This window comes from Macaca nemestrina, chromosome 16, assembly GCF_043159975.1.
Source record: "Macaca nemestrina isolate mMacNem1 chromosome 16, mMacNem.hap1, whole genome shotgun sequence".
NCBI lineage: Eukaryota > Metazoa > Chordata > Mammalia > Primates > Cercopithecidae > Macaca > Macaca nemestrina.
Window position 1 is genome coordinate 39,938,925 of NC_092140.1, and position 25,257 is coordinate 39,964,181.

General features: G+C 37.8%; 1 protein-coding gene across 8 annotated transcripts in view; it reads left to right on the forward strand.

The window, feature by feature from the left end:
- LOC105481754 (KLF transcription factor 12) overlaps positions 1-23,517 on the forward strand; it is a 618,039-nt gene extending 594,522 nt beyond the window's left edge. For all 8 annotated transcript variants that reach the window (XM_071081217.1, XM_011741485.3, XM_071081216.1 and 5 more), the window contains one exon: positions 13,882-23,517. In XM_071081217.1, coding sequence (XP_070937318.1) covers positions 13,882-14,063 — 182 coding nt within the window. In that variant the 3' untranslated portion in view covers positions 14,064-23,517. The remainder of the gene's footprint in view (positions 1-13,881) is intronic.
- The last annotated feature ends 1,740 nt before the right edge of the window (positions 23,518-25,257 follow it).

Consider the following 25,257-nt stretch of genomic DNA (forward strand, 5'->3'; position numbering starts at 1 on the left):
TTACACATATTTGTAGGTATTTGAAAGAGGAACATTTTCTAGATATTAGCAAAGAATTTAGAGTAGTAAAAGAAATGCTGAGGAGTGCCTTTCTAAATTAAAAATAAATATATTTTCATGAATGTACAGTTTAGATAATAACATGAAGATGTGACCAAGTATTTTTTAATGACCTGCTTGTGCTTAATCATTTAAGGCATGTTAAAAAGGAAAAACTATATCTCAGCCGTCATATACACATTATTGTCAGCAGGTAAATTATATCCACTGTCTCAATTGTGGGTATCTGTGCATGAAGCAGTTTACAGAGTATTTTTTAAAATATTCATATTCAAAAATAAATATTAGTACTTAAATGAGCATGCACTGCCATTTAAATTAATATGGTCATTTAAATATGTGCTGTACAAAACAATTATGCACTATGGATTCCCTCACATTAAGAATTCTATTGCTTACTAACTGATTTGCATTTGAATTTTGGAAGAAAATAATTTTGTGAATTTGGTTTTGCTATTTAGAATTCTCACTATTTTCTAAAAAATAAATGATCTAGTAATTTCTACAATGCAGTACAAGCAAGTAGCATTCAGGCATCAGTGATTCCTGCAGCCACTAGATGGCGCACCAGAACCAGATGTTGGGTCTAGTCTAGCAGAGGGTCTGAAAAGAAGAAACTAGAACTCTCACGGTATATATGACATGACATTAAAATGGAACAATGACACTGACATTATCAGTGTTCTGCAGAATATTACAATTTAATGATGAAGTTTTAAAAAGGCAAAACAAAGATAAAATCAGATTTTTTTGCAAAGGAATTGCAATATGTAAAAATAGTCTGTTTCAAATGAATCTGGAAATATTTTCTATCCCCAATTGACATACTGTTCTCTAATAAATTTGTGGGGCCCTGTAAGTAATCCCGTAGAATACTCATTGTAATTCGTATGAAAACCATATACCTATGACCTTAAAAATTAGTAAACTTAACGTAGTCACGTTTCTTAGGAATTATTCATATCTGAATTTTGTACATAAAGGAAGTTTATTCATATAGACACTTAAAAATATTAAGCAATTATGATTTAATAGTTTCCAGAGTATGTTCTTCTGAACCTTTATGAAACCACACATTATTTCATAATTTTTCTGTTGATGAATGAAGCCTCTGTAATTAATATCAAATAGTATAACATATTTATTCCATTAATTATATTTGATTACGTATTTGGAATGCACATACGCATATGTACACACGCCCCTCCACACAGTGATCCTAAATGATTGCAGATTCTGTCCTTTCTCACTTTCTTACTTGTCTCATCATTTCTTGCTGCTATTCCTGTATTTCTCGCTTCTAATTTGAATCTTCATCTTCATTTACTGGATGAGATTCTGAAGTGGTTTGAGGATATTCCTACAAAGAAAATCAGGGGCTTTGTGACAGCTGTGCATCCTGGTGGCCTTTTGTTCGCAGGTGCTTGTGGTTGCTAGGTCTTAACTTCAGATGAGTGAGTGCTGCTGTTCATGACTTCACATCTGTATTCATTAATTAAATAACTCATTCCACATAAAGCTCCATTTCAGACCCCCCCCCCATCTAGGTTCCTTGTTAGATAAAGCATAGGGCTTAGTGATGCCAAGATAATAAATCATTTAAGAGCACACTGACATTTTTCAAGGAAAAAATCCTCTCCCTCTAAGTTGTTTGTAAGTCCTGATCAAATAGCTCGTGAATATGAGCTATATTGGTAACTGCTGAGATATAAGAAAATATAATAGAAATATCACCAAACTTGAAGTCCAGAGACAAAGTTTCAATCTGTCTTTGGCCTCTAACTGACTGGTGAACTTAGACAAACTACTCGTGTGAATTATTCTCAGGTTTTCTTTTTTTTACCTTTGAACACAAACATAGCTCTTCTAGTGCCTTACATATTCTCATCACACGTCTCCCTGGAAAGGAGCAAGATTAGGGCACGTGAACACCGGCAGGTATTAGGAAAGCAGTAGAGCTGGGGTTGAAACTCTGGTTTCTCTCAAGCCTATGCTTGTCCTTACATCTGGTCTCAGACTAGTTTGCTGATAACCTACGAGCCTTCTCTCTTCACTGGAACCATGTTCCTATGCATGTCTACCCAGCAGTACCTACCCGTTCAGCATCGACCCTTCAGGGATGGTAAAGTAATGAGAGAGCAAGAGACTTTAATCTGTTTTTAAGGCTTTAATTAACATAGACTGGTCTCTCTCCGTAATCTACTAAAATTTTGTTAGAAGCCAGTGAGAAGATGTGGGCCAAAAGCATTAATCATTAAATAAAATTAAATAGACTGCTCTGGAGTGCTTGTTTGGCACACAGCTCTTTGAATGTAATGGTGTCATGTACAAATGAAGACAGCAAGGAGTCCTAAATCTGGTGGGAGAGATGGCCTCATTCACACATATCCAGCATGTAAAATAATACGTACTAGGAAAGCCCCGAGTGAGCTCTATGCCAGTTGCTACAGCAGCACTGAAGGGGTCATTCGTCCTGACTGGGGGGATGCAGCAAGCATCACCTGCCTATGCAGGCAAGCATGTTTCATTGCCACCTCCAACAAGGAAAACAAAAAATTTGGATTGGTAACAAAATGTTTTGCAGGTGTAGCACTTATTTTCGTTAATGGGGAAGGGAGTCATTTTAACCTATCACGGAGAGTTACTGTTTAGAGACATATGCTTAAGATTTACAATGATTGGAATGTAGGCAACCATTCTGTACATAGTTGATCAAATTTTGTTTTAAAAGTTTTACCTTATTTTTATTTAAAAAATAAGTTGATCTTTTTTCCTATATTTAGAAAAGACTTCCAAACCTATCAATTATTATTTTTATTTGAAAAAATAAGTTGATCTTTTTTCCTATGTTTAGAAAAGACTTCTAAACCTATCCATTATTACCTCATTTAAATAAATAAATTACTAAATGAGTTGCGTTTCATAATTCTGTTTATGTTCGCACATAAATTATCAATGACGGTACAAAGTTAAATATGCCATGGGATTTTTTGGTTTTTTTTTTTCCTGAGATGGAGTCTCACTCTGTCGCCAAGCTGGAGGAGTACAGTGGCATGATCTCGGCTCACTGCAACCTCCACCTCCTGGGTTCAAGCGATTCTCCTGCCTCAGCCTCCCAAGTGGCTGGGACTACAGGTGCTTGCTAATTTTTGTATTTTTAGTAGAGATGGGGTTTCACCATGTTGGACAGGATGGTCTCGATCTCATGACTTCGTGATTCACCTGCCTTGGCCTCCCAAAGTGCTGGGATTACAGACGTGAGCCACCGCGCTCGGCCTCCATGGGATCTTTATAGTGTCTTCGTGACATCATTCTCCTTCCTTTGCTTCTGGCTTTATTTTATCCGTACATCCATCAAAGCTGGGTTATATAAAAGGTATGGAATATAGTGTCTTCAGTCTTTCTACTTTCTCTCGTTCTGCCTAAGAATAACTGGATTTGAGTGTTGGTCATCTTATCCTAAATGGTAAAATTAACTGCTACTAATATAAAATTTGTGGTTTTAATGGAATTATTAGAGACAATAAGAAATTGTATTTTGATAGAATATAAATTCATCATTAAAGAATATATAAAAATAGGGTTGGGCACATTGGCTTACACCTGTAATCCCAGCACTTTGGGAGGCTGAGCTGGGAGGATCACCTGAGGTCAGGACTTCTAGAACAGCCTGGCCAACATAGCAAAATCCATCTCTACTAAAATTACAAAAATTATCTGGGCGTGGTGGCATGCCCCTGTAGTACCAGCTACTCGGGAGTCTGAGGCAAGAGACTCGCTTCAACCTGGGAGGCAGAGGTTGCAGTGAGCTGAGATCATTCCACTGCGCTCCAGCCTAGGTGACAGAGCAAGACTCCCATCTCAAAAATAAATAAATAAATAAATAAATAAATAAAATGTTGATTCATAATGCTCGTGATAATTCAATTTAAAATCTCCATAACCAAGAATAATAGAATTGTAAGAAATATATTTTAAGTGTTAAAATAATGCTCATTTGAGCAACAAAATGCAAGGCTCAGTCACATGTTACTAATTTTAGAGGTTTAAAACAAAATGTTTGTTTGCAGACTAGAACTGCAAGTGGCACTAGTATTAAATGATACCTCACAAATATATTTTTCTTTTCAAAAGTATGTATTCTAATTCATTAGACAAGAAAACATTATAGAATAGATAGAATGTAAACAGTATATTCTCTTTGTCTCACAAAAATAGATTACTCTTTTGTTGACTCTCCTATGTTCTATTTTTAAAAGAACAAAGTATTTAAATTAAAGTAGTTTCACTCGTTTGATCAGTAAGTCTTTATTAGCACACAGCACTAATGTGTTAGTCCCTGGGGATACAGTGGTGAGAAGGCTCAAAGCCATCCTCAGTGTGGCACTGCTGAGTGAGACAGAGAGGAAAACCTTCAATCACAGTGTGGTGGGAAGAGAGTGTCTCAGGGTACTGTGGGACCAACAAGTGGCATGATCAGATTATCTTTCAAAAAGTTTTCTTTCTCTACAGCATGGACAATAAATTGGTGTGCCTAGGAGGCAAGACGGAGAAACAGAATCATTAGAAACTGGTCTTGGTAAAAGGTGGAAAGGACCTAAAGCAAGGTAGACCACCACTGTGGGGATAAACTGGGAAGACTGCTGGATAGATTTTAGAAGGCAGAACTGACAGATGTAATTATTAGAGCAGGGCAAGCAGGGAATCACACAGAGGGAAGAGTCCAAGAAATCTCTCCAACTGGAGACATTGATGATTTGGTAACTGAGTAGATGGAGTTATCATTTTTCCAGATAGCAAAACTGGAAGAGGAACATGTTTAGGTGGTAAATGCTGAGGAAGGTTTGGTCGTGTTGAAGATGCTTTCAGACCGCCAATTGGAAATGTCCTGTCTCCCTCTCTGGCACTTAGGAGAGAGACTGAGGTATAGCTGCTTAGGAGCCTTTCCCTGATAGGTTGTATTGGAAGCCGTATGAGCCAAGAGGAACATCTGCCAGGTTAGAAGTTAAGTCAAAATCTTGGGAAACATTTATGTGACAGGTAAAGGAAGAGGTCTCTGCAAAAGAAACAGAGGAAAAAGTAACCAGTCACATAGGAAAAGAAAGGTCACTACATAGAAATGGAAACTCAGAACAGCCAAATAAAATATTGTCTTTTGACCTTGAACTTTTTACTTACACTGAAGTTCACTTTTATTGTGGGATATTTTAGTTCATTTATATTGGATTTCTGAGTTTGAGAAGGGCTAGCCTGTTTTTGTTAATACCATTGCCTGTCCTGTGAGTAGTAGCTCACATTTGCAGTCTCCATGCCCAGTTCTGACCAGATATCCTGGTTTATGACAGCACTAATTTAAAATGTTGAGAGGCAGGGTGAGTGGTAATTGAGACACATGCTAACTGGGTGATGACACTGAGTGAAGTGGAGTTAGTTATTGCAACGACTTCATTAAGAAGTTGTCCAAATTAAATGAGGTAACATCCATAAAGCTCTTAGAGCAAAATATGATACATGGAAAGTACGATATGCTTTAGCAAATATAATTTTTATCAACGATACTTATTAGAGAATATGCAGTATTATTTAGAGGAGGAAAGAAGGAACCCACTTGGTCTTCATAATACCTAATGAAAAAGATAGTCAATTAATTCAATCCAGGCAATTCAGTAGAATGGAGACTGGCATATTGATTACTTATTTGATTGAATTGACAGGACCAAATGGATATTATATAATAGATTGGTCTGCTTGGCCTATAAAGTAGCTTTATAGTTTAAAATGTTAAGAAAATCAGCATAAGGATTGGCATCCACGTACCCCAAAACCATAATTAATTGCTGAAGAAACAGCAAACAGGATCTATTTTTAACTTTATATTATTTATATTTCTTTATAAAAATAGATATACCTTGAATTTTGTAAATATAAAATATCCTTTATTGAGTGGGTATTATTTGCCAGATATGTAGTGTGTGTATTTTTGAGTTTCACAACAGTGCTGTAGGAGTAAATGGTATTCCTATTTTACAGATGAGGAAACTGGGAAGCTTTCAGAAAGCTTAATTTTTTGGCCTTGGATCGATTTCATATAGGTGACTAAGCCTGCATATGGCTGTGTGCTCTTTCAGATTTCAAAACCTGTGGTATTTTATGCTGCCTTAACCTATGAAGAGGTATAGCCGCCTGGTCTATCTGTAGACAAGTCAGGAGCCTTGTAATCTCAGCTCTTTCCTGGCCTCTAGGTTTGTTTCCTCGTCTTGAAAGTACCTAATTTCCTTCCAGATCTAAATTCTGTGAACTTTCATGAACTAATGTAACAGAAACCAGAAGACAAGATAGGAATCTTGATTCTGGTTTTTTTTCCTCATATGCAAATACCATTCCTCAAGTGAAACAGATTGTCACAGCAAATACGTTGAGCCTTGAATGTAATGAAGCTCATTTGTCAGTGTCTGGGGCCCCGTAACTTTATAAAAGTTAAACAGGGACACGTTTCAGAAATGCACTTCTGAACCTAAGAAAATGCCTGTGCTTCCTGTTGCAAAAGGTGTTCCTTTTCAGTTGCTTGAGAAAGTAATAGAGAGGCTGATGAGAACATGGGTGTTTTGTTTAACACAGGCTTTTTCCAACTGCACATTCCTCTTATGTGCGTTGCTCACATGTCATTTTAATATGAAAGGGCACCTGTCTTTTGTCTCAGTACACATTTACCTTTCAGCATTTCAGATGGCGAAATGGGAGGTACCTGAAAAAGTTATTTTTGTTTGGTGGGTTTTGGGAATTCATTCAATACCTGGTGTTTTCTTTAGACTTTATTCTGCCTTCTGCTGGGTAAATGTCATGGAAATGCACTTAGTGACTCTTAATCCTTTTCTTTAACCAAAATTGAAAGAGACAGTCGTTTTCATAACAAATCAGTTAGTTATTTCAAGGAAAAAAAAAAAAACCTGATGTGAGTTTTTATTTTCCCAGAACACTTATTCTATTTATATAATACCTACATTTTTATATGCTGCATATGCATACGTAGTTGTATTTAACATGAACTCCGCACTGGAGTTAAAGAGTTTTTAGGATGAACAATAACAACCACACCTCCCTCACCCTTTTTTTTTTTTTTTTTTTTTTTGGTATATTGTGTTTTTTTAACATTTAGAGGACTATTTCACTTTAAAAAATAGATGCGCTTCTTATTAGTGTTGGTTAACTTGTTTCTTTTTCAGAAATTTTTCTAGTTTAGTCCAGGTTTTTCACAGAACTGGAGAAGCACAGATTGTGCTGAAAATGGTCATATTCTTTTTTAAAAAATACAAAAGCTGGAAACGGCCTAAGGATTTATCATGGGACATAGAGACCATCCCTTCAGAATTGAAGACCTAGAAGTTAATAAACTATACACCAAGCACTGGCATGGGATCACCCAGCTAGACACCTGCTACCCAACTAGTGTTCTTTGATTTTTCTCTTTACATCAAAAATGTAATGTCTCAACTTAAGAAAAAATTATTAAGATTTATTGGCAAATAAATGCACAATACCTTTTTCTGTAAGTTTGCTATTTCATAGATTTAATACAAGAAACCAAAATCAAAGATGATCAAATCAAAGTGAAGTCAAAACTTTAGATTATTCAGAAAAATATTAAACACATTTTTAAAGACTCTTGTCAAAAGGGATTAACTGTGTACTCGTGAGTTAGACAAAAGGAGCAAAGAAGGTAGGTAGGCTATTTTTTTTTTTTTTTTTTTTTTTTTTTTTTTTTTTTGAGACGGAGTCTCGCTCTGTCGCCCAGGCTGGAGTGCAGTGGCCGGATCTCAGCTCACTGCAAGCTCCGCCTCCGGGGTTTACGCCATTCTCCTGCCTCAGCCTCCCGAGTAGCTGGGACTACAGGCGCCCGCCACCTCGCCCGGCTAGTTTTTTGTATTTTTTAGTAGAGACGGGGTTTCACTGTGTTCGCCAGGATGGTCTCGATCTCCTGACCTCGTGATCCACCCATCTCGGCCTCCCAAAGTGCTAGGATTACAGGCTTGAGCCACCGCGCCCGGCCGGTAGGCTATTTTTATTTTTAGCTTATTTCCAGAGAAAACAGTTTTGAATAACACATTAGCACATTCCTCTTATATGTGTTGCAGAATTCACGTAATTTGAGGAATTCTAATTTAAATGAATTTAAGGGAAATGCATTATTTCTAAAGAAATTAATAGAAATCAAGTTTCTGATCACCATTATCAACCTGATGCAGAGTCGCCTGGGTGCAGCAGCAGCCCAGGCCCTGGTAGGGGTCTGATTCCATTTATTGTCCCAGCCAACTCTTTCCATAGGAACATTTTCATGGAAAATTCACCATTCTGTCCCTGCTGCTGACTTTTTTAAAATTAAATTCAGCTTTCTATTTTCTAACAAGTTTTTAAAGGAAAGAAGACAAAAAGGACAATTCTGTTCTTTATTATATCCTTTCAGGGCTCATTTACACATACTACTGGATATCTTACAGACTTAATTATCATTCTAATTAGTTTTTTACTCTCATCATGAAGTTAGTTTCTGCTTTCTTAATGTGTTTATAAGATTGTGCGCTTTAAATTGCTTCAAAGCACAAGCATAAGATACAGTGTGCCGTTAAAACACAATTCAGTAGCTACTCAAATTTTTGGTATCCATTTCTAAAATTTGACTAGTCTAAGGAGAGCACTTACAGACTTTCTTTCCTTTTTTTTTTTTTTTTTTTTTTTAATGAAATACTAGGCACTGGGTGCGTATAATGAAAACATAGGTCTCTCTTGAGCTCTCTGGCTGGGCACAGTAGCCATCTTCTCTTCCCCTACCCCCGTATATCAGCCTCTAATTTTGAGGAGAGAGTTGAAGATCTTGTTTTCTTTTTTTTTCAAGCATGGTGAGAGAATGCTTAAATTCCAGTTTCATTAATGGGGCAATGGGAGCAAAGAATATTATGCATAAGATTTGTGGGGGGATCATAAAAGTACATGTTTTTATAAGGATAATTTTATCACTTAGATAATTAAATTTGCTGTTTTCTGGTATACTTTCTTCCCCCTCCCCCCATAGGGAAGGTTTGCATTCCTTATTATATGTCTTCATTAGTTACTTAGCCCCAAGTAGCTTATAAATTTTTATTTTTTTATTATTTTTTCTTTTTAATTTATATTATTTATTTATTTATTTTTTAATTTTTTTATTTTTATTTTTATTTTTTTTGAGACAGAATCTTGCTCTGTCACCCAGGCTAGAGTGCAGTAGCACGATTTCAGCTCACTGCAATCTCCGCCTCCTGGGTTCAAGGGATTCTCGTGCCTCAGCCTCCCAAGTATTTGGGACTAGAGATGTGTGCCACTACACCCAGCTGATTTATTTATTTGATAGAGATAAGGTTTTGCTATATTTCCCAGACTGGTCTTGAACTCCTGGCCTCAAGCAATCGATCCTCTCACCTCAGCCTCCCTAAGTGCTGGGTGTACTGCCATGAAACACTGCATCTGGCCTAGCTTATAATTTATATATCATTTTTATTGATTTCATTCATGGAGTAGGGAAGTATCTGCCTCTTGTATTTCTGAGGCCTCTTCCGTTGCTTTTCATGATTGTTTAGTACACTTGATCATACTTCACTTGCACAGTTTCCCCACTCTACATTTGTGGGCTCAGACAAACCCTTGCTCTACCAGGTGCTATTTTCCCTGCTGCTTCTGCCTTTAAAATAGCCACCTTAGAAACAATTCCAAACATCTCAGCTTCTACTTTCTGATCCTTCTCATGTTGTAACTCCACTTCCCAGACTCAATAGGAGGGTAACTCATTCGTGTTCCCAGTGGCTATTTTAACACAACTGTATTTAAAGGAGCTGGAGATGAGGCGGGGCGCCATCATTATGTAGAAACCTTACTTTTGGTTACCAGGTGAAGTATAGAGAGGCACTCCTGAACTTCAGGCCATGTGACTTTCACCTTCATAGGTGAGGTTATTGTACTTTATTTATGAGCAGAAGATTCTGAGGGTATTTTTAGGTCTGATTGAGTTGAGTGAGCCTTTTTCAATTTTTTTTGTAATTTTCATTTTTTAAAATTATTTATTTTTATAATTTGGAGGCGGGGTCTTGCTCGGTCACACAGGCTGGAGTGCAGTTGCATGATCATAGCTCATCTGTAGACTGGAAGTCTTGGTCTCAAGCAGTCTTTCACCTCAGCTTCCCAAATCGCTGGGGCTGCAGGTGTGAGCCACTGCACCTGGCTACGTTTTTTTATTTTTATTCTTTTTAGAGATTGCAGGGACAGGGGTCTCACTGTATTGCCCAGGATGGTCTCGAACTCCTGGCCTCAAGTGGGATCTTCCTGCCTCAGCTTCCCAAGTAGCTGGGATTATAGGCCTGAGCCACTGTCCTCAGTGGGCGAGTCTTTTAACAGGGTCACTCATTTCCTGTTGCCCAGAAATCAATTTGAAGTTTTTGAAATATCATGTGTGTTTATTACTGAGAGGACTGTTAGAATTTGAATCAGGGATCCTAATTTGAGATTAAGTGATTGAACTGTAACTAAAACATTCCCTCACCTACCCATTTCAAACTCCCAATGTGTAATATATAACCCCAGTTCAACAAGCTAACATATTCATGAAGCTTACCAAAAGCAGAGATGGCCATCTCTTATAATCAGGGGTTGGCAAACCCTTTCCATAGAGGACTGGATAGTAAAGGTCTTAGGCATTGAAGACCGTACATTATATGTTGCAACTACTCAACTCTTCCATCTCTAGAAAACAGCCAGAATGATGTGTAAATAAATAAATGTGGCTGTGCTCTGATAAAAACTTATTTATGGACACTAAAATTTAAATTGTATATAATTTTTATGCATAAAATATTCCAATTGTTTTTTCAATCTTTAAAATTGTAAAAGTGCAGACCACAGCTTACTAACCCCTGCTCTAGATTTTCAAGTGGAAAGGGCATAACTACCATTATTAAATAGCCAACATGAAAATAAAAGTATGGTATCATTTTAAGGAAAAAACTGGAGAATTTTAAGTGACTAAATTGGAAGTACAAAAAAAGCTAGACAGTACCTGAGGTATAAATCGTCTCTACCTTGGTACCAGCCTCTCACATCCTTGTTAAGATGAGCCTGGAAATTCTTGTCTACCGCCCCTCCCCAGGTGCACCCCTGTTACAGAGCCCCTTCCTCCACTATCTGGAATGTCCAGGGCAGGATCCAGCAGCTTATCTTTTCTTTTCTTTCCCCCTCCCCTCCTCCTTCCCCTTCCGCTTTCCTCTCTCTTTTCTGTCTTCCCTCTCTTTCTTTCTTTCTTTCGGGGTTGTACTCTGCCACCCAGACTGGAGGGCAGTAACAGAGTCATAGCTCACTGTGGCCTGGACTCAAGCAATTCTTCTGCCTCAGCCTCCCCAGTAGCTGGAACTACAGGTACATGCCACTGAACCTGGCTTATTAAAAAAATAAATAAATTTCTGTAGAGACAGGATGTCACTTTGTTGCCCAGGCTGATCTTGAACTCCTGGCCTGAAGTGATTCTCCCACCTCGGCCTCCCAAAGTGCTGGGATTACTGCCGTAAACAACCACGCCCAGCCAGTTTATCTAATCCCATGTGCCACTTCCTGACCCAGAGAGAAACACATCCTCCTACTAAACAACTGAGCAATGCTCATCTCCAGTGAAGATGAAATTTTATTGTTTTCTTTCTAGGCCTTCCACTCTCTCTAGCTGGTTCCATAGCAACACAGGAAATAGCTAAGAAATGGCTGTCAGTGACCAACATAGAACTAGCTCAGCTCAGTGTACCAAAGATGGATGTATTTTTGAAAAGATGAATTATATCTAGGTCAGCTTATTAGAATCCATGCTCATAGTATAAATTTCAAAAACATGTAGACATGACATGTAACACATAAAAGCATGTAGGTAATAATACATACTATATAGTAGACCTCCAATCTTTTTAAGTTAGGAGTTTTGCCGATTTTTGTTTAATTTCTGTCAGACTTTGGTCGGTACACATATGCAAATACAGTTTTGTCTCCATGGGACAACCACAGTGAATCAGAAGTTGAGGTTTGGTGTCAATCCAGGCAGTAGGCTTTTTCTTAAAAGGAGCCCTTTCAGAAAAACCTAGAGCAACCTGGGGCCACAATTAGTGCATCAGTATTTCTAGATTTAACAGGCCTGAACTATTCACTCTCTTCTGAAAGGGCTGCTTGATCCTGTAAGAATCCACATAGACAGCATTGATTTAACAGTTGAATGAAAAATGTTGGGTCCAGTTTGGTCTAGTTTTCCCACGTAGGCATTACCTGCACATCTCATTTACAAGGTCCTATAGTTTCCCGTATATGTTCCTATGTGTGTGTATTTGTGTGTGTATGTTGCAGTTTTATTAACACATTCAAGTACTTGCTTGGCAGCTATTCTAGGCTCCCGCGATAGTGAAATAGTGGAGGCAGAGTAGTCCCAGATCTCCAAGTATTCGGAAACTGGTAGAGAAGGGCACCTAAATGAAATCTTTATGGTATATTGTGATAGGTGATGTCATAGAAATAGGAAGTGAATAATTTCAGAGTACCTAGTGTCACCTAAGAAAGTGACACTAACTCTGTCTGAGGATGTGACAACATTCAGATGGGGTAAGAATTATCCATTCCACTGTAAAATAGTGAAAAGCGCTGGATTGAGAGCCATGCAATCTTTTTACTGACTTTGAGTAATGTTACTACCTTAAGCCTCAGTTTTCTCATCTGTAAAGTGGTGTCAACAATACTCACTTTGTAGCTTCATGCATGGGGAACAGCAGATAGCTCCTTCCCTATCTTAGACTCTTTTCACCAGAGGCCATGTGTGGCCAAGAAGCACATTGTAGACAGTTGGGTATAAGGGGCAGAAGAGATCAGTGTTTGTGGGGTCGCATGGGGACAGGCCTCCCATTCTGAATGAGAGCCAGGAAAACAGCACACCTGGGTCAACTATTGTCCCACTCCCACTGGGAGCTCATTTGGACAATGGCTAGTGTATCTTTTCCCAGCACAGCCTTTGCATATTTTACTGTCCTTACAAGTTGACTGAGGGCCCCGGTCAAATTACATACTTATTCAGACAGCTTTTCTCTGTGAATTTTAGCTCTAGGACCAACGTGATGATTTCTCAGGGCTTACCCTGATTCTTAAGTCCTGAAAAATGTATTTAAACTTTACTCTATTAAGACATCTAGGATTTTCCCCCAAAGAACAAGCAAAAAGTAGGTGTCTATGAGCAATATGTGCTTAATACCTGATATCTGGGGGTAGTAGAGTACATTATTGTTCAGTAAAATTTTGTGTACCTTCTTGGACATTGTGTTTTAAAATTGCCTTAAGCCATCTAAGTGATATACAGTTGTTGGAGGGAAGAGTGGTGGGGGGATGTTGAAACAAAGCATAACTGATTGACCATAAGAATTCTTTGTGACTTTCAGCCTTAAAATTAAATCAAACTGGGTAAAGCTTTAATGATTTCTTTTTAGTCTACTAGTGGTGATATATCCAGTGGCCGTTAATCCATGCCTTTTGATATGTTGATGGAAAAGTCATAAAGGAGGACACCAGTGTTAACTAGCTTGCCAGGTGTCACAGCAGGCAAGACGAGGTTGGAACCCTCACCTGTCTGACCCAGCCCGCTGGTGGGATGGTAAGGTTTCCCGACAAAGATTTACCAACTGAAAAATTCATTGAGAACACAAGTTTCCCAAAATCGAGTACCGGCCTGGTTATTATGGTAAAGGGATGGATGGAGCACCAAAGCTTGTGTTCCTTTGTTTCTTCCAGGAGAGAAACCCTACAAGTGTACCTGGGAAGGCTGCACCTGGAAGTTCGCTCGTTCGGATGAACTGACAAGGCATTACCGCAAACACACGGGAGTGAAGCCATTCAAGTGCGCGGACTGTGATCGCAGCTTTTCCCGGTCAGATCATTTGGCCCTGCACCGCCGGAGGCATATGCTGGTGTGAGGAATGCTACCTGTCCAGCTGAGCGTAAGAGCTGGATCTCTTAGCGGCACCCAATTCAGCAGGGCTGAATCCCCTTCACAGTGTTAACACAAAAGGGCATCACCATCCCACGATGTCTGAAACCAGAGGAGGAAAAAGAAGGCACACTTCTTTTGGTCTGAAGGTAACCCCCATCCTGACTACACGAGAACCGTCTTTACGCGGGCCTGGGAGCTCAGTGACATAAATGTTGAAGAGACAGGCATTGTTTTCCGTGCTGTGTCCTCTGCCATTTAAAGATGTTTGTAGCTTGTACATTTTCTGAGCTGTCAGACATTTTGTTATTGATACCTTAAAGGTCACCTACCACAAATTGATGGCTAGAGCAAGACCTTTTAAATTTGGATGAATCTCCCGTCATCCCACCCCTTAACCCCTTTTTACAGAAATTTTAGTTACGATCTGAGTAAGCTAGAACACACATCCAATCTGTTACCAGCAAGCAGCATGAAAGTAGAAACGAAGAAGCAGATGGAGAGGTCCCATTACCTGCAAAGAAAGGGCACTCAGGCAGCCCTTTGCAATCGCGATGGCGGCCACTAGATATCACTCGCAACTTGTCATTCTGCCATGCCCTGAAGAAAACCAACATTGAATCTTTCATTTGTTTGTCGTTGATTGTTTTTGTTTTGTTTTGATTCTGTTTTGTTCATCTGTTCGAGCAGAGGGGCAGTTGAAGTCTCGTCCCGGTCTCTGCCCTGGCATGGACTGGCACAGAGGTGTTCTGTAGTTGAATAGGAAGAGCCTGTCTAAAAAACTACTGCCCCACTTCAAATTGCAGTGTTCTGTCACCTAGGCATCATCTCTTCCTGCCCCTAGTATTTGATTACAAGGAACCAGGGGGAAAAAAACTTCCTTAGACACACTGGCACCAAGGTAAGAGGTGGGGCTGCCCAGGCAAAGTCAGTGAACATGAAAAATCAGACAAAGCAGAGATGGAAATAATGCGCCTCTTGAGGAGAAAAGCAATAATGAATAAAAGGACTTTCCTACAATAACTTCACTGAGGACTCACGTTACCAATTTTCATACTTACTAAAGGGATTGTAAAAAACACCCCAGCATTTTAGATGTCTTGGTTCCATTTACAGCACTGAGGTAATCTTTCTGCTGTTTGTTGTCCAGCTTGGTTGAGTACCACAATTAAAGATTATGCTCCCCTTTTCTTGTTTGAAAACAGTTATTTGGTGACTAGAAAGGCAAGGGAGGCATAGCCGGGAATTAACTCTTCGGTTAATGGGTCAGTTCTCCTTGGAACTGAATCAGTGGACAGAGAATGCTTCGCATAGAAAGCCCGACATGGTGCTAGTTTCCTCTCTTGGAGAGCCAAGGATAAGTGACTCTCCAATAGGTTCTTCTATACAGATTTCATTTTCTAAACTGTATCAGGACCCAGGTGTCCTGCATTGGCATCTGCAGGGATATTGAACCCACTCATCCTGTGCGGAGGATGAGAGGAAGGTGTTAGTTCCATCAGCCCCTAAAATTATGAACCTTTTTGCAACTAGCAAAATACACAGTAAACAAGCAATACATCACCAACAAGCATTCTTTCAGAAAAATTACCATATTGTGTCCCCACTACAAGCTGGGCTTTTTTCCAGCTTTCTGTGGCTGAGGGGCTTGGTGAGATTTTTGTTGTTGTTATTGTTGTTGTTGCTAGAATTTTTTATAGCTTAGATATAAAAGGTCTCCAACAAAGACCTTTGCAATATATTTTAATTACAAACAATTGATTTTGGGAATTGCACATATTAACCTCACAATATTACTAGCTCATTTTTAAATGTCTGGACATTCTGAAATAATTTCCGGTTACAGAATTATCCTTTTTAGGATCATCTTCTAATTCAGATAATCTTATTCTGATGAAGCGAGAACTATGAACATTGAAACAAGGACAATTTGTGTTGGATGGTATTCAAAGGAATTTTTTAAAACATTAAGCAACAGTGTAATGATTTTCAGGTCAAATTATGGCTTCACAAATATGTGCTCTATATTGTCTGCCAGGTCTCAAAAATTCATCAGGCAATTTCCCTCCAACAAGGGCTGCAGTTCTAGTGATAAATAGCATCTTGAGCTACACAATCTACTACTCATCAACCAGTGGGTTTTTTACCACCTGGAAAGTTTTTTTTGTACTATATGCAACTCCTACTTCACATTGCCTGTGACCATTCAGAATAGAAAAAGGTCTCTTGATGCATCCCAGCGCTGGTTACTAGTCAGTGACAGAGAACACAGAGAGGGATAAACACAGCCATGAATCCCCTGGCACTAGTACCAGCACCTAGTTGGCAAGTAGTCGGTGCATCCCTCAAGGGAAGTGTAGATTTGCATTTAGTCCTGCTTGCTCTCATAAAAAAAGCCAGTTCTTTTCTCTGCTGAAAGATGTCTTGAGAGTATTACAGGTAGACTTGGTTTTTAGAATTCATAAAACTGACAGGCAGGGTAAGCTTCCTGAGTGACAGCTTGGTTTAAATTTAGCACAGAACTAAATGAGTTGCACTTTTCTAATAACATAGGATGGATTTGGGGAAGGGAACATTTTTCCTTATCCTCTGAAAGTGGAAACCAGACTGAGATGGTAAGTTAACTGATAAAACCTGTCAGCATTCCATCATTTTCACCTTTTGACATATCGAAGGGATCTAAGCACAATTAAGTGAATGAGTCCCTGGTCTAGCCTCAGGAACTAAAACTTCTTTGGGGCTTGTCTTGAGATATGGCAAATTCTCTAAAAGTATTTCCCCATGGAAAGGAAAAAGTGGTTTGGGACAGAAAGAAATGGAATGTCTTCAGTCATAGAAAAGCCTCCATTTCATCTCATGTCCATTTCTAGCCTCTTTCAAAAAGCACAGTGCATCGTGAGCAACAGAAAAGCAGTAGAATCCTAAAGGACTTATCAGTTGTTCCATAACTAGAAGCATTCTTTGATTTTAAATTTGAAGCTGTTCAGTTTGCAGCTGGGGATATGTGCACGGTTGGGAACTTATACACATAGAGCCGTTAACAGCTTAAGCAGCTGCAGTAGACCTGATTTTCTGTTTGCATTATAGGGATTGATTTCAAGGGAGTTACAGTATTTGAAAAGTTATGACGTTCAGCCTTTGAGGTTTTAAGAATCCCTTTTCCTGCTCTGATCTTAAGTTGTTTGGAAAAAGATTCATGCTTCTGCATCCACCTCTGCCCTCATTCTGTCAATTGTGTGTGGACTCTGAGAAGCCTGCTTGATAACTTGTCTTAAGTTCTATTAAGGCAGTTAGACTGAGATTTCTAATGACTTTACCATAAAGATTATACTTCTGCCTGGCATCATTTCTCCAAAACACTATAGGACATTTGTTTTCAAAAGCAGTTGAGTAACAGCAACATAAACCACACTTTTTAAAAAAATGAGCACTTTTCATTCACTTGAAAGCTTAAGTGGGCAAAAGGAAGATGATTGTCAGGAGAAGAACTTACAAAATGCTACAGTGTTTACAAATGCCAGTTCCAGGTGATTAAAGAGGCCATTTTCATTATGGTTCAAATTTGGAATAGTTTATGCAAAGATTGCGTTCATTTTTTACAATTCTTTTTAACTTTAAATTGCCATTTGTGTTTTAAACATAATTCTGCACTTTGAAATCAGTTCATTAGAATGATAACATTTGTATGGATAAAGATGCAGTATTCCTTATTCTGTACTTGATTTATTATACTTACCAAAGCTGCAACTGAATAAATCTGGTGAGGTGAGGCCTTCAAATGTATTAATACGCCTTTGTTATGTTGTTATGACTGCTTAGAAATGTAGCCATGATGTTGTTCTAACGGTGTCTTAACATTTATAGTGAGGATTGACAGAAATTAAGCAGTGTTAAGAATACCAGCATCCATGTTACAGTCTGCGTATAAGGGACTGAATGTGAGGTAACTCTTAGGAATCATAATAGGCCCAGAAAGCCTTAATATTCATAGTTCATAATCCAGTCTCTGATTTTGCTCTTCAGTGTTGCCTGTAAACTTAGCAGGTAAATGTATTCTAGTATAAAACATCACTGACCAAATCTCTCCCTTTAGTTTTTCTGAGGTAGTGCATCCCATTAAAAAAGTCTCTTCAATTTGTTTTGGCTTTAGTTTAGAAAGGGGTTTGGTAAGTCATGTCTTCCATATGACATTTCTACTCATCCCCACACTGCCTTCCACTTAACCTGTACAGACAGCGCCAACACATGCACATGTGTGTACACAACTGTATATGCAGCAGCCAGTGGGCTAACAAATATCAACAAAGAACTTTTTTAAAAAGAATTTGTAATAATCCATGCTGTCTAGAAATGTGAGTTACTTACCTTATTAGGAAACCGGCTTATAATACTATATATGACTCTGCCTGCATTTTATAGTTAAGAAATGTACATAAAAATTGCTATATTTTCACAGTTTCATTATAGAGTAATGTCTGTTTAGTAACCCATGTCCATTGATACTTTAAATATGCTAATTACTGAGCAATTGCAATAGAAATCCAGATTTTCATAAGAAAATGAAATAGAAGGATACTGCATCTTTAAAAAATAGAGTGAAGATATTTTACTGTATTCGTAACATATGTGATAGTGGAAAAAGTATTTTCAAACTCACAAATTTTACAGAGGTTGTAAATAGTTTGATGAAGTATGTTGGGAAAAAGAGCTTCTAGTTTTCATCACAATAAAAAGAAAAATCTTGTTCAGATATGCCTTGTATATCTTACACACAGTGAGCAATATTGCCGTGGGAACTCTGTCCAACTTTGTCAGAGCATGTTCTTCGTGTTCTGTTCAAAATAGAGTGGCCACTTGTCATGGTTTAGCCAGGATGGTTTAAAATACAATGAAGTCATTTTAAGTTGCAGACAACCGATTCCAAACTAGTAATGTCTTTTCCTGAAAAGGACAAAACAGCTGCACAGGATTTTGCTTGTACTAAAGAGGAGCCTCTTACAGTTGTTCTCTTTTCTAAGTTATCTCCCTCCTCAATAGAGTGGTTCTTGATGAAACAATCATACAGGTGTTTATTCTTGTTTTATTCCAGGGAGACTGCTTTTAGGTATAACTACATGTTGACAAGATTAAGTGCTATGGATATGGCCACATGTTAAATGAATCTATACTCGCAATAGAAATAAGCTAATGCCCATTTTCAGAAATAAATTAAATGCTGAAAGTGCCTGTCAGTAAACATTATGACCAGTGAGATATTCCTATACTTTTACACAGCAATAATTCTTAATAAGACTGGGTTTTTTCCTGCACATGTGAATGCACACACACATACACACACACAGAGAGAGTAAATACATGCACATAGTAAATCAAATCTGTTCACATGCCCACAAAAAAAGCATTTATATCTTTCAAATATACTTAATCTTGTTTACATTAACATTTCTTAATTTGATCTTTCTAACTTGCAGAATATAAGAACACAAATCTGAACATTAAATTTATCTTCAATGAACACTATTGCATATGGTAGTTAAAATTTCTGGATAAAAAGTTGACTGTCATTTGCCCCAAACTTATGAAACAGTATATATGATTCAAAAAGTTTTGCTCAGTTAAAAACACCAATTTATTTAGAGCAAAAGACTGAAGGATATTTGTTTGCTTGTTCATTTTATCCAATCATACCAAACGCACAAATTCATCTTTACATTTCTTCATTCCCCTTTCCCCTAATATTTTCTATTATCATCTAAGAATCATTTTGGAAGGAATATTGGCAGAATCATTTCTCACCAAAAAGTCTGTTGAAGTACTACTGACACTTAGTAAGCCTAGCCTTTAACCAATTTTGAAGTTAGTCCTAAAAATTACCAGATATACATTCAGAAGCTCACAGGTTTCTTTCCTGTAATTACTGTACTGCTAAAAGTGGAGTCATGGATAGAAATATGCAATGAGACTCATGTGAATAGACCATGAACCCTGGAAATTCTCCAACCCCGCCATCTCAGAGCACAAATTCACCCAAACAAGCTACTGAGGCTATCAGTAAAATTATACTCATGGAGAGTCACACATCGGGTAAGGGCAATTTTAAAAGTAGGACTGTGATTAAACATTCAGGCTTTAGACTTCCACGATGAACTCAGACCACAGGCCTCAAAAAACATCCACTGTTTTCTCCTCCCAATGTTAGAAAGAAGAGGGAGAAGGAAATGTACCAGGATGAGGGGGTAAAATAACCAATTGAGTGTCAAAGGAAAGCTGCCGGGTTCCTTAATCTCACTGAAGTCAAGTCTTCTGACTGGGCTTCTTTCCATGTGTTGTCTGAAAAAAACTGAAGTACCGTGAAAGGTTACACATTCAGCAAACGGTGAAAATAATAGCTATTCTTTATTAAACACTATGTGCCAAGCAATAGGCTAGGCAATTTTTAGATACGTTATCTCCAACCTGTACAACATTTCTACACTTTATGCATGGGAAACGAAGGCATGGGAAGTGTGGCTTAGTTGTTTGCGGATGGAGAAATAGTAAATGGCAGAGTAGGAAAGTGAAACCGTCTGTCTGTGACCTGGAGGTCTGCCTGTGTCTTTTCCACTCCACCACACTGCACGTGGGTTTCCCGAAACCACCTTCCCAGATTCCTGACTCTCAGTAATTTTATTACGGACAACATGCATGAGTAGTCATCATATTTTTCAAGTGAAATATCGGGACATGATACAACACATGACTTAACAATGGTACTGAATATTTGAAATCAGGCCTCTCCTGGAAAGTCATGCATGAAGGATCATTACAAACAAACAATAGCAACCAGTTGTCTCCCTGAACTTGTCATTTTTCTCATAAATGTCTGGCCTGGAGCTCCAAAATCATTCAAATACTTAGTAGCATTTTAGCCTGAGTACACTTTCTCAGTTCCTCAACTCTTTGTATGCCTTTCCACCAATATAGACATTCTAGAATCTGCTTCAGATGCATTTGAAATTTTCACCCCCATGCAACTAGTTATTAATATCAGAGCCCGCTCTTGCAGTTGGTAATGGGGTGGCAATCAAACATGCAGATTATGATAAAGGAGAGATAATGGATAATTCTTTTTCAGAGTTCTCACTTAACAGCTCTGCGTTGGAATGTTTTAAATAGTCTTATAAATAATTTGTTTATAGTATTGTTGTTAGTTTAATTGAATTTTATGTAAGAAGCTGTCCAACATGAGAGAAATGAAATTCCTCGCACTTTTCTGTGTAGAACAAGGTCTCTGACAGTATTGATTCATGGAAGTACTAATGGACTTAGAAAACATTAAGAGAATGTCATTTCTCATAGTGTTTCTGTTTCTGAAAATGAATCTCCTGAATTATGATCTTTCTCCCTGTTACTTGGCTGGGGAAAGAGATAAAAGTTGTATAAACAAATTCTCTTCCATGCTCAGAGCAAGTGTTCCATGTGCACAACCTGCTGCAGACTGGGGCTCTTCTCAGTTAATTGGGTTTCACAAGCAATAATTTCTCCACAACAAAAACCACAGCTTGAAGTGAATTGAAAAGAGATGAATAGTGGAAACAGTCGCCTCAGTACTTTTTCTTTCTGGATTTCATCTCTAGAAATTTGAAGTGTTTAAGACAAGAGTCCACCCTTTGTGCAAGGCAAGAACCAATGAATGGACTCCTTGTGTGAATTATTGCGTCTTCTTCCAAAGCAGGTTCACCAAGACTTTCACAGAGATTCATTTTTGTTGAGAAGTAAGGGTCAATAGGAGGATAGAATTTGGATCCAAATCTAGTGATAAAAGTGTCCAAGCAATCAAAAAGTAAGATATTCTAGGGACATGCCAACATCTTCCCTTTCTGCTAATTTCATGCTCCAAAGATATGGCAAAAAAAAAAAAAAAAAAATGTGTTCTAGTTTTCCCATGGCAGAATTTTGTAATTACATCCAGACTATAGTGTATATTTTTTTCCTCAAACTTTATTACATTGGATGGATATTGTTGAACTGGGGCACTGGTGCCTATATTCAAGGCTCTTTCCTATCGACGTGTCTGTCCACGATTTGTTGTGTTTAAAACTTCATTTTGAAAAATCACTGTCCCCCTGTGGGATAGTGACTGTATTGTTTTGTTCATGTCTTTGTGGGACACATTGCATCACATGGCAAACCAACTCTCTGTGGATGTGAGATAAGTACTTATAAAACCAGCTTGAAAACATCGTCTTATGTATTATGTCATCCTGCATCATAATGCAATTATGTGTATCATAACATGCTCATTTAAAAAAAGAGAAACCAGCAAATTCATGTTTGTCCATAGAAGAATGTACTCAGAACTTTGTGTTGTGAAATGATGAGAACAGACCACCTTTAAGATACCCACCTGCCACTTAAAATGACTTAGTTATAATTAGTAGTAGTCTAGACGTTGTTCTTGGTGTGTGGGGGTCAATTCTAACGTCATGTTCTTTTGAATAAATCTCTCAGTCATATTTGAAAAAAAATACATGGGAATAAAGAAAAATATCATCTTTGGCCAAATCCAGCAGGCATCTTTTTTTGTTTTCCTTGACGTTTAACTCATTATACGTGGTAATTGGATCACAAGATCTTTCCGTGTAAAAATAACAAAAACATCCTTTAGTTGACAAAAGAGTTATTCTAGGCTTGAAGCCTCTGAACAGCAAATTGAATAGATGGGCTGCATCTGATTTGCTTTGTGGATGTAATTTTACAAGAGACTCTTGGGTCTCTGACCCCAGAGAGTTAAGAGTGCCCAGAGGAGGTCCCACACATTAAAGGATAAAGCCCCCTAATGATGCTGGCAAGCAAATGTGTTGAGTTCTTAAATCTTTATTTGGTTTTCTGTTCAGAATTTTAATTGCAAATGAATTTATTTCTCCAGTTTATCTAAAGACCTAATTTCCCAATAGTTTCCTCTGCATTTATATACTCTGTAGTGTTTAGGCAACCCCTGTTATAAGTTTATTAATATTATGTAAGTGTTGTTCTTGTATTTATGTATAGTGTATGTATTGTAAATATACTCAGAGCTTTTTTCCTTTTACTGTAAAATGGTGATTTTTTTTTTGCCCTATGATAATGTAAAGGGAGACCCTCCTAATGAGATTCTCTCAGAGGATGATTATTCCAGTCTATTCTCAGAGATTTAAATGAACAAGTGTTATTGTTTTTAATGGTGTCTCAGACATATTCTGTTGGTGCATTGCTTTTCTGTATTCAACTTTCCTATGAATTGAGCTGTGAACTGAAATAGAGTTTAAACCTTTAACTGTATGCATTTGTATAATTATCTGAATGAAGGCATGAAGGTTAAATAAAGCATTTTGTATGGAACAAAACTCCCTAACTGACTCAGACGCTTTGGAAATCATAGTTATTAACCATTCTAATTAAACCTTTGTTATGAAAAGTTTTACCATTTGTGTATAGTAATTTAAAACACAGAACAAAATAGAGTCTATTCTAAAAAAGCAACGTTTTTATTTCATAACACCCAGCACCTAAGTAGGGATTGCTAGCTTAATATTTTAATGAATATAAAATTTAAAAGTAGTCCAGAAATATAAAGTGATATGAAAAATGCATCTTTCAGAGTCCAGAATTGAATCCTTGGAGATTGTAATTTCTTCCCACTTTATGTATCATTTAAGTATAGAATGATTCATCTAACACCTGCTACAGTTAGCTGATTTCTGTAGATTTTTAAGAAAACTGGGTTATAAAGGCTTTTGAAAATAAGACCATTAATGAGTAGAATATCTTTAAATAATTGCTCAAATAACCACTTGAAAATCTGTTTAAGTATCTTACTAGTGTCTTTTAATCAGAGAACTAGAAAAATTCCATTCTACAAAGGGAATGGTATTAAATACTACTAATAATTACATAGAATGGTGATAGATGATAGATAGTAATTTTTAAAATAATATTTGAGTACTTCCCAGATGCAAGGCAATGTTCTAAGCATTCTATTTGTTCCCTTTTATTCATTGCAAAAATCCTGAGTTCTATTATTATTAACCAAATTTTACCAATGAAAAAGTGAGGCACTGAGAGTTGGTGACTTGCCCAGTCAATCTGGTTCCAGGATCAGTGTCCTTAGTCACTAAAAAGATATGAGTGTATTATAGAGATGGAGAAAGGATGGGTGGTGGGGAGCAGAGATTAAGGTGGAAGAGAGAATAGCAATGACTTATCATAAAACATTCAACAAATACCTTTGATTATATATGTACCAATATAAATAAACCCAACAGAAATACTGTCCTTCATTTCATACTCAGCAGACCAGAGTGTAGTTTAATAACTCATACAAATCAGAGACGAAAATTGATATTGGTTCGCTTTATGACTGACTTGAACCTACTTCCAAATGAACGCTGAGTTCTGTGAAGTTGTTCTACTGTATTCAGGGGAACTGGAGGGAGCCATGGGGGCCGCCAGGCCCACCCCATTCCCACTGAAGCCTCCTCTTTTGCCATCAGTTGGGAGGCTTAGCATACGGTTGTGTTGACGCTCCCCAAGCTGGCCCTGCTTTGAGCACTAGGAAAGGATCTTGTGGGAGTCATTTCCTCTCTCGGTGAGAGCCTCACCTCCTGGTGAGTTCGACACCAGCCTTACAGAATAAATCACTGTCTAGAAGATTATACGATTCTTTGAAAAGTGAGGCCATAAGCCATTAAGTACATGTTTACTAATTTTCTTGTAAAGATTTTAGTTGTGCCATTTTAGAAATATTCAGTTAAGGCAAGGGCCAATAAAAAGTCTATCTTGTTCTACTCTGTTTTGAAACGTAGTAATACTTGCAAGGCTAAAATGAATCCATTCATTTACTTCATTTTGGATATGACTTTGTAACCAAATGGTGAATTGGACATTAAGTTTATATATCTTTGGCCTGATTTTCTGACTGTTCTTTGTAGGCTATACAAGCAGCCAAACCAGCTCTCCAGCTTTGTTTTTTATTTATTTTTCAGCTCACCCCAGGAGGCTTGGTCATACACATAGACCAATGAGACAGATTTCATGGACTAGATCACATGATGTTATTTTTCTCTCAGGGTAATTTATTTGTTGATATTTCCTCTACCAGGATGATTCTTGGATACTTCAATGATGGCTGGAATTACACAGGTGATAGATAATCACTATCT